This window comes from Lithohypha guttulata (assembly GCF_036872675.1).
Source record: "Lithohypha guttulata strain CCFEE 5908 chromosome Unknown scaffold_4, whole genome shotgun sequence".
Classification (NCBI taxonomy): Eukaryota; Fungi; Ascomycota; class Eurotiomycetes; order Chaetothyriales; family Trichomeriaceae; genus Lithohypha; species Lithohypha guttulata.
The window spans coordinates 778217-793621 of NW_027042753.1; the positions used below are offsets into that span (position 1 = coordinate 778217).

Here is a 15405-nt window from a genome sequence, read left to right on the forward strand (position 1 = left end):
CGTGTATAGTGGTTGGGAAACACGACGTCATTCCTGCTTGACTGCAATCCGAGGAGCATGTTCAGCGACATGGATTCGGGAATAAGATGTGCTCTATATGCTTCAATTCCATCAAAGCTACAACATCGTGTTTGCTCACTACATGCACAAGGTCAAGGATCAGGATCAGGGCAACCACGTGTTTTACCAAGAAAGATCCCCCCGCAAAGCATGGCCCCCACTCATCTTGGAGTCCGCGTCCAGATTCATTCATCGAGCATCGAGTTCATCCCCATCTCGATCGCTGAGCTCTCGCCCCTATCTCCAAGACAGATCTCAGCTGTATCTCTTGAGCTCTATTGGCGGAACCTCTTGACCGTCCGCGACGAGGTTGACAATTGCGCTTGCAATGCATTACATCGTCCCGATCATTCACGTTCCTCCGCAGGTTCACGGCAATCCCCCATCTGCACACATTTGCTTCGCGCTGTTTTGCAATACTGCTATTTACTACGAGGTCAAAGCATGCGAAGCTCGTCTATATTGTCTTCTGGAACTCCAATCTAGCAGCCAAGAAGTCGAGCATCGGCTGATAGTAAAGCACGCATTCGCTTGATATTAAGAGCAGTGCATTGAGCGGGCTTGGCTTGCATTGACCCATGAGTGCATTTTCAAGACTGCCAAGCCTGGACCCAAGTTGAACAGCAATGAGTGCTGTTCGATGCACCATGGCCAGGCTCTGAGGACCACTGAAATAACCTTGTGTTCAACTGGCTCGACGACAATCCAGGATCAAAACCTTGGAGTAATGGCCCGTCTGGAAGATTCCTTTACCTGGCTGAAATGCCGTGATGTTGTCAGACCTCAGTCAGGACGTCAATTCTGATACTATTCACCGTACGTAGGTACTGCCCGTGTGCTTCTCTCCTAAACTGTCACTCATCTTCTTTCTGACGCTGTGTCATGTCCTGCCTCCGACGCAACGTCCAGAGTGGTAAGATGTCTTCGAATGCCTGTCGATTTTGACCCAAATTCGAAGACGTAGTGTTATCCCAACATGCCTAGACTCTCGCGCACGATGCACTAATGTTTAGAAGACTGTCCTTAGAGATAGTTGAGGCTGAGTGGTTGAGGCTGACGCTTCGCTGATCCATCCTCTGTCATGGCCCCTCGCTGGTGGCTAGTCTGCAGCTGCTGTGCTATATAAGCGTGCAAGATCGAGTTGTGACCTTGCAATACGCAGTCACGATGATATGCATGACTGCGCATGATGGCTCCTGTTGTATCAACCACTGAGTGTACATTGAACTGCGCCCTGCACGAATATGTCCGTTTGTGAACATTTGTTCTTCGAAGAAACTGGCCCGGTGATCATTCATCCATGCACAAGAACCGATCTTCTAATATCATATTTGTGTGGTCTCCCTCTTCAGCCAATTGAGTATTAGATCGTCCTTGAAGAAAGCATGAGTTTTGTCCCAGACCTCTTTATGATACGAGTTCAACCACTCTTTCTCCTCAGGAGTCAGTATGCTTGAATCGATCAACTTCTGGCACATGGGTACCATGGTCACATGTTCGAAGCCCAGCCAAGGCTTGTCCCCGAATTTGTGGTTTGTTGCGGCCTCTTTAGCCATGATCATATTCTCGATTCGAATGCCAAAGTTCCCGTCCTCATAATACCCTGGCTCATCTGAGAGCACATTACCAACACTCAAGGAGACTTCAGCATAAGCACTTCTAGTACCGACTCCGATTGGTCCCTCATGCACGTTGAGGAATGAGCCTACGCCATGGCCGGTACCGTGTCGGTAGTCCAGACCTTCACGCCACAAGGCTTGTCGCGCCAGGATGTCAATCGCAAACCCGGTCGTACCTTTGGGAAAGACGGCTCTATCAAGTGCGATGACACCCTTTAGAACCAGTGTATAGGACTTGATTTCCATCTCAGTCGGCTGACCAAAGTGCAATGTCCGAGTAGTGTCGGTCGTACCGTCAAGATATTGAGCGCCAGAATCGCAGAGGTAGACAGCCTTGGGATCAATGGTAGAACAGCTCCCACGTTCTGGTTTGTAGTGTATGACAGCTGCATTTGGACCTGTAGACGAGATGGTGTCAAAGGACAAACCTCGGAAATGGTCACCTTTTGAGCGAATCTCTTCTAATTTATCGGCTCCCTCGACCTCATCTATCGTCGCTCCTTTCGAGACAAGCTGATCCTCCAACCACGCGAAGTATTCAATCAGAGCTGCACCATCTCGAATGTGACACTGTCTCATGCCCTCCAGCTCAGTCGAATTCTTGATAGCTTTTGCATCGGCAACGGGACTGCGGACCTCCTCAACCTTCTCTTCGCCTCCAAGCCCTAGCGTCAATGCCCAAGAGGCTTTGTTGGATACAAGAATTTTTGTGTGCTTCGGTTTCGATTGCTCAACTCCATTCTGCTCTGGAGAATTTGCTGCAGCTTGGCTGATTGAGGTCAAATCCGAGAACAGCTCTTCGTAAGGCTTGACTGCGACAGATCCGTGCAAGTGTTCGTAGACTGCATCGTCGAGCTTAGAAGCATCGACATACAGTGTGGCCGTATCGTGAGTGACTGCAGCGTAGGAGAAGAAAACTGGGTTGTATGGTATATCACTGCCTCTTAGATTGAAGAGCCAGGCTATCTCATCCAGCATGGAGATAACCATGCCTGCGGTCTTTTTCTTGTCCAACTCTTTCCGCAACTCTGCAATCTTTTCGTCATAGTCTTTGCCAGCATATTCCAGTGGCAGTACTATAACCTTCTCAGCGGGTCGAGCAGGTCTGTCTTTCCATATCTTGTCGACTAGGTTCTGGTCAACACCAATCAGTTGAGCATTGGTCTTCTTGAGCTTCTTGTTGAGCTTTTGCGCGTCAGAGGCAGTGATTACAGTAGGGTCAACACCGACGGTCTTGCCACCTTCTGCTTGTTCTATCGTCCTGTCGTGTTCTTAGTCTAGGATGTCTCGGGCCGATATATTGCTTACCATTCCTGCCATGTTGGGACGTCCTCTAAACCCTGCTTCAGCAGTTGCCAATTGCTATCAAGCTGTTTCGAAGCCTGATTAAAGTATCGTCCATCGGTCGCCAAAGCGGCCTTTTCCAGTGTAACCACAGCAGTACCAGCCGAACCTGAAAAGCCACTGATATGTTCTCTTCTTGCGTCACACGGTGCAATGTACTCTGACTGATGGCTATCTTCTGATGGGACAATGTACACGTCGACCTTATGCTCTTTCATTAACTGGCGTAATTGAGCCAGTCTTTTGCTGGTATCTACAGTCTCCATCTCGAGTGACGACTTGCGGGATGATAGTGAAAAGGATCTGATAGAGGCAGCAGTACTGGTAGGTCTTTGTATAGAAGAGCGGAACAAACTGCTCAGTTGATTTGCCAACCAGCGCATGAAGAAAGAAAGTCCAAACACGTCGCTTACTGCACCAACTATGATATGACAATCTATTCTACTCACGTCAAACTCATCGTCGCCAACGGACAGGAATGTCAACGGACTTCCTGATTGGGCTTGGTGGGTAACACATTCCCGCCCCCCTACCTATTTTTGCAAGTGAAACTCCTGCTTCCTCATCAGCATATACTCTCGTCGAACGGCATTCCTTGTCTTCAGCGTAGCTCTGACTGCTTCAGTCACATTGTGACTGTGATTGTGAGAATAATGATGTGTATTCCACTAGCGCCTTCTCAAGCAGTGGAAGTGACTTCCTTCATCTTCGACCACTACAGTTTGTGAAGTGCTAGTCATTGTCGTGCTGCCTGGATCGTGGTCGTTCAGTTAGACTAGCTCTCATGACACTGAAGCTGACAAAAACTTCTTTTAGGAGTTTCGTTTCGATATCGTGTTGGTGGGCTTTCCATGAGCCATGGAACAGCTGATTCGCGACCTCAATTCGCCTCAAAATCAAGGCAACCCAGATGCCATCAATACCATACAGCGACAATTGCAAAGACTACAGCGCGAACCTACGGCTTGGCAGACTGGTCTTGAATTACTTAATAGCCACGAACCACTCCTTCAGTTCTACGGGGCTTTAACATTAGGTCAGAAAGTCAAAGTTGATTGGGAACGGGACAGAATCGGTGGTGATAGAGAGCATGTATCGCAACTTCTCGAACACCTGCTCACCTGCTACGTGAGATTCGCGGCGGCTGGATCCGAAGTCGTGGTAACGAAGCTTTCCTCAGTGCTCGCTGCTGTCTTTGCTAAGCCCACTTCTGCTTGGGCACATCCTCTACGGCACGTCCTATCTTGTATTCTGGCTGGTCGGTATCTGCCTGAAAATTCCAGTGCAAGTATCGCAGATATTCTGGGCTCGTCAACCACTCTTTCGGGTGCAACATGGAAAGCTGTTCTTCGGTTGGCGCTTGCCTTGCAAGAGGAACACGGGTCGAGCGCGAAAGGACAAGTTGACCACAGATACGAGATACAGCTCACTGATAATGCTCCTGATGCGTGGCAGCTACTACACTACACGATCCTTTCTTTCTCATCACAAATCGATACCTCACCGTCCATAGGTCAAGATCTTCCTCTCACTATAATTGCAGATCGCAACCTACATGGGAAACTCCTGGCGGAAGCCCTGCACCAAGTACCGGTAAGTAGTCCTGAGCAGTGTAAGTTGTCTTTATCTAACAGTGCGCATAGCTATGGACAAAGTTCGTGGCCGAAAACATCACTCCTTTTAGCAATTCGATCCAACTGTTGCTACATCTTCTTGAGCAACCACTACTCGCCGAATACTGCATGCCCTGTATAGCAGTTCTACAGGGCGATTACTATCGCCTCCTTAATCGTACCATTCCCGACTATCGATCCCAAGTCAACAACTCCGCTGCGGCAAATCACCTTATGGATAATATGCTGTCAGGCTACTTCTCGCCAGATGGAACTGCTTATGTCGAGTTTCTTGAAGCTGTCGTCAGTCAATTGGACTGTACAAATGATCAATACCTGAAAGACCCCGAAATTGTTGTTGTTCTAGAAAGAGTTCAGAAATTGACAGGTTGCCAGGGCGCCGCCATGGTTGAGGATGACATATGCCAGATTGTTCTCGAGATGATGACCACGGTTGCCGAGGGTTACAACGACTGGGATGAGCCTTCGCAGTTCGACGATAGTCTGACCAACCTGATCAAGGATGTCTGCCTTGCCACCCTAGTAAAGGTTCAGTACCCATCCTCTGAGCTCGACAAACAGACCGCGATCTGGGACGAGGATGAACATACACGCTTTGGCGACTTCCGTTTTCAGGCCAAGGATTTCTTCGAGACAGCTTTTGGTATTCTGGGACCCGGCTTAGCACAAGACATCGCGCAGACAGTCACACAATCCGCTGCACTCTCGTGGTCAGAGTTCGAGGCAGGCCTCTTCGTGCTAACCTCAATTTCCGATGCTCTTACGAACGACCCTGAAAAGTGCGATTCATCACTTGCACAAATCTTTTCTTCAGAGCTGTGGACACAAGCAATTTCGGACTCGACACAAATCCCAGGTCGTGTTCGCCGGGCTGTCATAAGACTTCTTGCAGAGGCAACCGCATATCTACAGCGGAACCCTCAGTTCATGATCAGCAGCCTAGACTTTCTCTTTCGCTCCCTGCAGATCAAGGCCTTCTCAAACCAGGCTGCTGGTGCTATCCACAATCTGTGCGACAGTCAAAGAACCTTTCTTGTCCAAGGACTACCTCAATTCCTGAGTACGATTACGACCCTGAACAACATTTCATTGCACTCACGTGGTAAAGTGCTTAGCGGTATTGCTGCTCTGATTCAGGCATTGCCCTCTGAAGAAGAACGTATCGAGCCGTTGCAGAAGATGTTGCAACTTGTACAGAGTCTCGAAATCAAGGAACGAGACGATATTAACATACAAGATGATGATGCCCCAGACCCACTCTTCGATCGTGTCAGTATGCTCGCAGCTATTGCCAAAGGTCTGCAAAGCCCTTCGGACACACCTATTGACCTTGAGACACCCTCGATCGGCAACAATACATTTTGGACAGATGGACCCGGCACTCCAACTCAGCAGGCAATTCTGCAAATGCTGTCTGAACCCTGGAGCCGTTTGCTAGAGCCTCAAAACGGCGACCTTGTCGCCGTGTGTTGCGAACTACTCAGAGCCGGCTTTAAGGAAGAACATCCATCACCTTTCAAATTTGCTCCTATCACTGAGACAGAACTACTGTGTGCGTTAATCGATCTCAGAAACTCTAATCTGGATCAGACGATGAATACGTCGTCTTGCTTTGTCTCAGCTGCACCTCCACCAATGCCAGGGTCGTCTTCCAACATTGAGCGACTGCTGCAGCGAGTCATTGCCATCACCAAAGAAGCCATACTTACAATGAGTAGTCCAATACCAGACGCTTCCTTTAATCCACCAAGTTCAATTTGCGATTTCATCATCCGATGTATGCCGAAATTTGGTGTTGAAATTCTTGGTAGCCCTTCGGCTCTAGAGCTCATGACCACAATTTTCGATTTCACAATTCTTCTGCTCAGAAGTACGACAGATATCCTGCCTCGTCGCATCGCTGCAGCCTTCTTTACCTCCTTCCTCGACTTGACCGAGCCTTCTAGCAAGTTCATGCACAACACAGCAACCAGCTTTACCTTGACCTCGCTCCTCGATACATATTCACCTACCATACTCGGGTTGACTCTACACCTGCTTGCTGGAGAGTGTGCACGTTCGGAGATCGAGGTCTTCTCTCAGTTATTGCGGGCCTTCATATTGAAACAATTAATGCGAGCCAGGAGAATCATGCAAGAAGCGATCAAACCAGAGAGTGCAGTTTTGACGCAGAAAGCGCTCGAGGCCACGAACTCAGAGCAGCGGGCTAGGTTCGTCGCTCAAGTTGAGGCATTACGCGGAGGGAGGAAGACAAATGAAATTGTGAGAGACTTTTGGATAAGTTGTAAGGGTGGACAATTTGGATATGTTACGTGATGCGTCATGTTGGTGATGCTAGATTTCGAGTCTTCGCACAGCTCGATCTCATACTAGCCTCTTTCACAGCGGATACTTGACAAGGTGGGATACTAGTAGCAGTAGAGCCAATTAACTGGAGTGGAACCAATATCACATCTGACAAAGCATCGTTGATCTTCCGATTAACCAATTCGCGTATGGTCCCAAGCATCAACCTAGAAGTCGTAAAAAGCTGTAGCAAAACCACGAATGGAGTCGCTATCTATCGTTCCCGGAGGATCTGGATTAATGCAGCGCATAGTTTCGAGAAAGAACTTGGACTTGCAGAAAAGCACCTTCAGTTCGCGTCATCGCATCGTCGCCTTATCAAGTACACGTCATCACACTGAGTGTCAACCCACGTAATCAGAGCCCGTCGCTTTTCCTATAAGAGGTGCTCAATTCTTCGACAACTTACCAATACCTACAGCCAATGACGAGAGATGGGGTCTTTGCGCTCGTCTGCTTCAAAGCAGAAATTGCGAACTCGTTCTGACGTACCTGAATGTGCCGTCGAGTAGCTGTAAGTTCTGTCAGGTCGGTGGACGAGGACCGCTTGCTCGTGACGGATCGAGACGACCTGGTCCTAGAATATGTTTGACTGGGCTAGGGAGGTTTGGGGCTAGGATGGAGCGAAGGTCAAGGACTGATGAGTTAAAGGAAAATGGAAATGAATTTGAACATGAATGTAATTCATCACGTAGTCTATCTTCGTAAAAATCGTAAAGCTAAGCTTGACGCAACAGCATGCACACAGTAGAGTGCATTGTGAACTTATACTCTAGTATCTCTCTTCTCACCAGTCTCCTCAACAAGCTCAACGGCACCCTTCTCCTGCAAAGTTCTCTCAATCGATCTTTGCTCTGCTTCGTTGGCGACAGCACGACCCATGCGTCCAATCTGGTACCACTTGAGCGTGAACAGCTTGTCCATGCTCTCGAGGCTGAGACCAGCCGTCTCTGGGATGAAGAACCAAGCCCAGAAGAAGCCAATAACGGTAATCACTGCGAAGAACCAGAATGTCCCTGCGGAGCTCAGACCTCCTTCCTTGGTTGACAGAAGCATCTGAGGAACAGCGCGCGAGTTACCGTACTGGTTGACGAAGTGGAAGCACATGATAAATGAGCTGGAGATGGCTCGAATTCGTAGAGGGTAAATTTCGGCGTTGATGAGGTACTGGATTGAGTTCCAGCCCATGGCCCATCCGAAACCAGAGACATAGATGAAGACGATAGCACCGAGCGAAGCGTGCTTTTGAGTTGGCGTAAATTCAAATCCTTCTTCGTCGATGTTTGGAACTGCTGTTAGGAATCCTGCGATGTAGATCATTGAAATGGCCTGGAGGAAGATACCGATGGCCAGGGAACGCTTTCGACCGATGACATCGACCAGGAAGAGAGCGCACATGATTGCAGCAACGAACTTGACAACACCGAAGATGGCGGTTGCGAAGAGTTTCTCCTGCTGTCCGGTAGTGCCGAGAAGTGCGAAGAAGTCTTGGGCGTAGACGGTGATTGAACCAGCACCAGACCATTGTGAGAGTAATTGCACGAAGAATCCAAGATAGATCCTGTAGAAGTTCTCCTTGATCAAGAACATCTCCTTGAGGTAGCCAAGCCAGCCAGCTCCCATGGTGGCTTCTTCCTCCTCATGAAGCTGACGAACCATCTCGTTGATTTCGTGCTGGACGACGATGTGCTCTTCGGGCAGATGGCGAAGCTTCGAGAGATTTCTGGTTGCATGTTGTCTGTCGCCCTTCTTGATCAGCAGACGAGGTGACTCGAGCTGAAACCAGGAGAGGACAAAAATGAGGCCGGCGAAGATGAGATGTAGAGAAGTTGGGACCAACCATTGTGAGTTCGACTTTGAGCTGATATGTAAAGATGCGCCGTACGTTGCAAAGTAAGCTAGCATTATCCCGATGTACACTGAGCCCGAAAAGATGCATACGCAGAGACCACGGATGGATTTGGGAGCAATCTCGCTGATGTAGACCGGGGCGATCACAGTCGTCTCACCTATGCCAACACCGGCGATGAACCGCCCGGCATAGACCTGGCCCATTCGTCCCTGATTGGTCATGAAGATGACGATGCCGAGTATCCATAAAAGACAGAGTTGTCGAGTGGCCCATATACGACCGATACGGTCAGCGAGCAAAAAGGCTAGCAGTGCGCCAGCAACGGATCCTATCTGGACCATGGCGCTGACATTGCCCTTGACATTGGCATACTCGGTAGGTGATAATTGTTTGAGGTGGTGTAGGCTCTGGAATGATTTTGTGTTGAAAGTACCACTGATAAGACCTTCGTCGATACCTCTAGCGGCACCCATGATGCCGAAGGAGATGGCAGCGAACCATAGTCGCCAGTTGTTGACCTCTTTTGGATCGTCGCCTAGAGACAGCTTGAAGATGTTCGTGGGTTTCTTAGCACCACCACCCATATTTGCGGTGGTAAGTTTTTGGTTGTTCTGTTCGTTGTAGAGTCTGATTCGGTAGGAAATATGAAGCTTCGAGGAACAAGACTTTTGGCAATGCTTGGAAGCAGATAAGCCGTGTGCCTAGAAGAAGTCTGCAGCCAAGTTGATGACAAGAGTAGCTAAGACCTCAGCCAAGTGCTGGGCAAAGTCTTGACCTATATACTGAACGAAGAGCGCCGGCTTTGATAACGTTGCACTGCATCGCATCGCGACTCCGTGTGGTCTACGACTTTTGCCGCCGACCCGTGGGGTAGTTTGCTTTTCCATAGCAGGATTTCTCCTGCTGTGATTGCACGCAGAGGCAAGCATATCGAAGGTCGATCCATGCTCCAGAATGAGTCCCGCAAGCACTAGATTCGACGAACGGACAATGGGCGGCAGAAGCTCCAGCAAGTCTTTTCTAGATCGTATCGAAAGTCTTTGCCAAGAAGTGCTACTGCGAGCGTCGAAGACCCAGTGTTACATTGAGGTTCGACAAGCCTGGAGAGATAGTCGGTGGCAGCGAATGAGCACAGCTTTTGATTATTCCGCTTTGAGCTGTGCGGGTTTCCGGCAAGCTTCGGGTCGTTTTGAATTTGGTCGCGTCTTAGCGCCAAAACTACCGACGGCTCGCGGCTCACATTTCCCTAGCATATTGTGAGCTTCGAGGGCGGAACCACGAACTCATCTGCCATCCGGCTACATGATTGCCAGGCCAGATTTCGTATAGAGTCAACCAGCAATCACAGCCACGTGTATTTGGTTTTGAAGCTAACGAATTTCGAAATACAGAAAGTAGAACCGTCACTGTCAGCATCTGAACATGAAAAGTTTGAAATGTTGCTACTTGATGACTTCTTCCTATGTTTGATTGTGGCGTTGGCTTCAGACTTCGACTGGGTACAAGGCCGGCAGAGGCCGATACTGAACGACTGTAGGTACATCAACGATTGTCGTCCTCGAGCACGATCTGCAAGCGTGCCAACGAAGGTCACGTGGTGGTCAGCGAAGGCTGCAACCGTGTTGGTAAGATTTGCAGCTAGTTGGAAATCTTCTGCTGAGCACCACGTAGAGGGAGTTCTACCTCCAGATCGACTCACAGGAAGGGCCCCGACTGCGCCTCAAGACAATCGGCTGTATGCCCATTGCGGTTCTGGAAAGACCGTTCTGTCCGACGAAGAAGACGCGGACGTAGCACAGCAGTGCCTCAGCAAGTGGAGTCGTTATGCAGAATACGGGTAGTCGCATCACCGGTCTCTCCACGCTGGTCACGATGTGTATATCCTCGCTTCGCCTAGTGATAGCCGAAGCGAATTGATGTCCTCCGATTTGTCCACCAATAGCCGAGCCAGGTCGATCGTACTTGAGTACTGTTCGTTTCAAAAAAGTTAAGTCTTCTGGGCTCGCTTTCCTGTTCCGAGTTCCAAGCTACTTTGTTCTTGCTCAACGAACGCCGCTGGAAGGTTCGTTTACAGACGGATCCCCAATATGGCAGACCTCGAACGTAAGCCAAAGAAAAGGATTGTATGTGCATCCTTGTAGTTCTTGCATTCAGTCATCTGATGATGCAATGGTTTCTGCGTCCTGATCATTCTTCTCGAGTATTCGGTAATCGTCTTGTATCGACAGTAGAGCATATCAGAAGGTCTGGTGGCCATATACAGGATCTCGCTAGGTCTCCGACGTTGCTATGATCGTCGGTTGTTCGCCTGAGAAGACTGACACCCACCTTCTTGCTCACAAGACCCTGGAATTATGGTGCATCTGCTGGTTGTTGATCAACATGCAGACTTGCTGCTCTGGCAGAGTGGTAATCATCATGTGGTCCAGATATCGAACGCTCGCAGCTCGAGCTCGAGCAGCGTAAGCTTATTCAAGCTGCAGACAACATCTAGGTTACATGCCGCTGTATACGCTCCAGCTCACTGTTTCGAGCGGCAACTTTCAAACATACCATGCACTGAAGCAATAAATACTGTTCTTCGTTCAGTCTTTATAACTTCCAACCGTCGTGGTACCCGCAACTGTCGATAACGATGCAGGATTCTTTAGATAATAGCGCAGAGCGCCGGTTGTGGACAGATTGAGTCTCTCGATCGACGATGTCTATCTTGGCTATTTCTACTGGCATTGTGAATGAACTTGGTGTATAATTAGATGCATTATGGTTCCGGACAACTTCATTTGGTGAACCCGACAGTACGTCTTTCAAAGGTCGAAAGCTAATTTTCATCTGGTGAACCACACTGTTCACGAGAAGGCTACGTGGAAATAAGAGGTTGCGCAAGACATGAGGTTGGCAAGGATGTGATGGGTAATTTGGATGATGTGTATGGTTGTTTGCTAGCAAACACAACGATTCCATTCCTAACCTGAAACCTTGATGATCTTGTGTGTAATCGAGGCAAGGCAAGTTTCATTTACGCCTTGAGACTAAGAAATTGCTGAGTTGAAGTCCAGTCTGCCAGTGATACAATCCCCAACGACCTTGATTTCCACGCTCATCTACCTCATCCTCGTCCTTCATTTTACGTACAGCCCGCCTCTCAACTACACCTCATCATCTTGAAGTCCCTATCCTTTGCCAGCACTGCGATATAACCTACTGGTCTCAAACAAGCAAAACCATACATTTCGAGCAATCAGGGTCTGTCCCTTTCTGCTGGCGCCGAAGCTGCTGAGGACATGAACGACTCAGCCGAATTTGCACCTCAACTCTATCCACCTTTCCCTAAAGACACAAATCCTGTAATACATCTGAGCACTATTTCTCTATCGGAGTTGCTGGCTGGTTCTGATGCTGAGCAAGCTAGACTGTTTGAGATCTGTCGGACACAAGGCTTCTTCTATCTCGACTTCAGTGGCACGAAGTCTGAATCCCTTGTGAAAGAGGCCGAAGCTATTGGTCGCTTGTCTGAGACGGTTTTCAAGTTACCCCTAGAGGAAAAGCAGGACAAGGAACCGAAGAAGCCATTCTCACTACTCGGGTTTGTCACGGTGCATGCGCAAGATCAGATGAGCTAATTTCTGCATAGCTACAAACGTGTCGGCAAGACCAAGACCGACGACCAAGGCATACCAGACACAGCAGAGTTCATGAATGTTGGCAAGGATGACATCCTCGATACTCCACACCACATTCCAACCACTCCTCCAGCTATTGTCTTCGAATCGGCCAACCGTGCGATGCTCGCAAGCTTTGTTGTCGGCTGTCACGGTGTCGGTCTCGACATTATGTCTGTACTTGCAACGAAGACGGGCTTGCCCGAGGACGTTTTTAGTCATAGTAATTGTCTCAAAGCACCTTGTGATAGCCACTGCCGCATGATACGTGGTCCACCAAGAAGATCTACAGATCTGCCAGAAATACAAACCCCAGGTCATACTGATTTTGGGACAATAACCATTCTCTTCAATTGGCTGGGAGGATTGCAAGTCTGGTCCGAACCATCACGAGGCAACTTCCACAAGCAGTTCGAGGGCGATCAGCCAGAAGGTGGTGCTGCAGGACGATGGCTATGGGTAAAACCCAAGCCCGGTCATGCTATTGTCAATTTAGGTGACGCTGCTGTACAGTTTACAGGTGGAATCTTGTGCTCTGCTAGACATCGTGTTGTGCCTGCACCAGGCGAACAGGGCCTGTGGCCGCGATACAGTGTCGTGTACTTTGTACGACCGAACGATGAGGTAGTGATGAAGCGTCTACGGGGTGGTATGGTACCTCCATTGCCAGAAGGTGAGGAAGAAGAGGAGCTTACCGCTGCCCAACATCAGCAGAAGAAGTTCAGAGCGATGCAAGAAGGTGCAAGGGAAGTCAACACAGCGAAGACAGATCGGAATTAAGCTCTATTGCTTGTTATCATTTATGACGACCTTTATGCTTTTACACAGCGGTTGGATTCTCACGAGCAATAGATGTCTTGGGGGTGATCTGCTCTCAGCGATTCACCCTAAAGCACAACGGCGCAGCAGAAGGGCCTCAACCGCGAATCGAAGGCTGAGATTTTCTAGAACTCGTAGATTCTCAAGTCCAGAAGATAGTCTCATCACAATCGAGGATATTCCATCGTTGTTATGAGATCATTGGACTAGGCGCCATGCACGTTTGCTCAGCATCTCAATAACTCTTAATCCGAACAAATTCCGATTACTCAAGAATGGCAATGCAACCGCTGCTGTTGCAAACACGTCTCAACATAATTCTTCAACTCCACTCATTCTATCAGTTTCAATGTTCACATCGCCAGATTGTAGAAGTCTCTGACTCTGAGTAGGTGAAGACAATCTGGTAGCAACATCATGGGCTCATCACCAAACCTGCTTTCCGAGCTACGAGCAAAAACGATTGTCGACTGCGACACGCTTGACGCGTCTGTGGCAGAAAGTCTTGGCCCGTTCCAAGACTGTACTTCCAACCAAGCTATCGCATATTTCGAGCTTCTAAACACTAGACATGAAGATCTTATTCGTCAATCTGCTGATGCGGCAAAGAAAGTATCTAGCAAGCACCCTGGCATCAAGCTCGAGGCATTGGCTGTCGAAATATGTGTAAGACATCTTCCACTATCAACAGGCTCACTAAGTAAAAGTCACGCTGACGATTCCATTGCCATAGATGATCAAACTTGGTTTATTGATTCTGCCGCATTTGAAAGGCCGTATGCACATCCAAGTCAACCCTTTCGACGCTTACAGCACATCGCGTACTGTTTCTGCAGCCCAACGGATTGTTGACATCTTCGACCATCTCTCACCAAATCTGAATGCAAAGGATCGTGTTTGTATCAAGATCCCGTCAACATGGGAAGGGTTGCAAGCCTGTCGAACTCTAGAACGCGACCACGGTATTTCGACCCTGGCCACCACGTTGTTTGCACTCGAGCAGGCTGCTGTTGCGGCTGAGGCCAAATGCCGGTACATTGCGCCATATGTCAACGAGCTCGCTGTGCACTTCGAGGAAGGGTAAGTCGATGTTTGGTGGCATTGTGTTGGTTCGTGTCATCCTGCTAACATTTTACTGCAGGCTTGTAGACCCTTCACCGAATCACCTTGTCTGTGTGCAATCTCAGCTCTACTTTCAGAAACATGGCTATGCACGAACCGCGACTCTCCCCGCCTCTCTCACCACCATCGCTGAATGCATGTCCTTGAGCGGGGTAAAGCATATCACTATCGCACCACCTCTTCTGCGCGCCTTGATCGAAACAACCTCCGCTGATGTATTGGCCATCGATAGCAATTTTTCCTCGCTGTTCGAGAACGACGAGTGTTTAAGAAAAGTAGAAGCAACGCTACCGGAACAGCCACTGGATCTGATCGATGATGAGGAGAGGTTTCGCATATTGTTCACACGACGAGATAGTGGTAAACAGGAGATCAAGCAGGTTAAAGCCATCAATATTTTCGCAGACATGCAAGTGAAGCTTGAGGAGATAGTTCGACCATACCTACAGTAAACGATATGGTACTCACTGCAGCAATCAGTCATATCCATAGACATTCGAGAACACCCTCGAAGCTTCAAAATTGTACTATCGCATCAGACACAACCCGTGAAAAACTACCACTTTCTTCACGGCTGAATGCGGTTCGTCTGCTGTTCTACCTTAGTTCCATATTAATCTAAACTGATGCTTACCGCCTCTCTAATGAGCACAAGGACCTCTTGGCCACGGTCAAGCCCGAGCATGCCGCCGCGGCTGAAGCCAAAACCTGCTCGTATTTTCTGCCCGTCTCGCAGAAGCATACAGGAGACTTCAAAATGTTCAATACTGATATCCGGAAAGAAGGCATCGTTCGAGGTGCGTGGGAAGGATAATAACACAATAACAAAGTTGCCGAACAAGTTGAAGTTATAGACTCCCGAGCTGCGCGAGTGACGTGATGAAACTGAACGTTCGGCGAACTTGCTACTTTCACGTTGCGATAGAAAGACGATCGTGCTTTCCATC

At 48.8% G+C, this 15405-nt stretch overlaps 5 protein-coding genes across 5 annotated transcripts; 3 read left to right on the plus strand and 2 right to left on the minus strand.

Moving 5' to 3' along the window:
• Window positions 1-1385: 1385 nt before the first annotated feature.
• Window positions 1386-3289, minus strand: LTR64_005433 (uncharacterized protein; the record flags this gene model as incomplete). Its single annotated transcript, XM_064899772.1, has 2 exons — window positions 1386-2940; window positions 2988-3289. The coding sequence occupies 2 exons, from the start codon at window positions 3287-3289 to the stop codon at window positions 1386-1388; spliced, it is 1857 nt and encodes a 618-aa protein (XP_064753084.1).
• Window positions 3290-3881: 592 nt separating this feature from the next.
• PDR6 (member of the karyopherin-beta) lies at window positions 3882-6973 on the plus strand (the record flags this gene model as incomplete). Its single annotated transcript, XM_064899773.1, has 2 exons — window positions 3882-4616; window positions 4667-6973. The coding sequence occupies 2 exons, from the start codon at window positions 3882-3884 to the stop codon at window positions 6971-6973; spliced, it is 3042 nt and encodes a 1013-aa protein (XP_064753085.1).
• A 795-nt stretch (window positions 6974-7768) lies between these two features.
• On the minus strand, window positions 7769-9439 carry LTR64_005435 (uncharacterized protein; the record flags this gene model as incomplete). Its single annotated transcript, XM_064899774.1, has 1 exon — window positions 7769-9439. The coding sequence occupies one exon, from the start codon at window positions 9437-9439 to the stop codon at window positions 7769-7771; it is 1671 nt and encodes a 556-aa protein (XP_064753086.1).
• A 2700-nt stretch (window positions 9440-12139) lies between these two features.
• LTR64_005436 (uncharacterized protein) lies at window positions 12140-13297 on the plus strand (the record flags this gene model as incomplete). Its single annotated transcript, XM_064899775.1, has 2 exons — window positions 12140-12441; window positions 12490-13297. 2 exons carry the CDS (start codon window positions 12140-12142, stop codon window positions 13295-13297), a joined length of 1110 nt encoding a protein of 369 aa, XP_064753087.1.
• Window positions 13298-13753: 456 nt separating this feature from the next.
• Window positions 13754-14910, plus strand: LTR64_005437 (uncharacterized protein; the record flags this gene model as incomplete). Its single annotated transcript, XM_064899776.1, has 3 exons — window positions 13754-14002; window positions 14070-14416; window positions 14478-14910. The coding sequence occupies 3 exons, from the start codon at window positions 13754-13756 to the stop codon at window positions 14908-14910; spliced, it is 1029 nt and encodes a 342-aa protein (XP_064753088.1).
• Window positions 14911-15405: the final 495 nt, after the last annotated feature.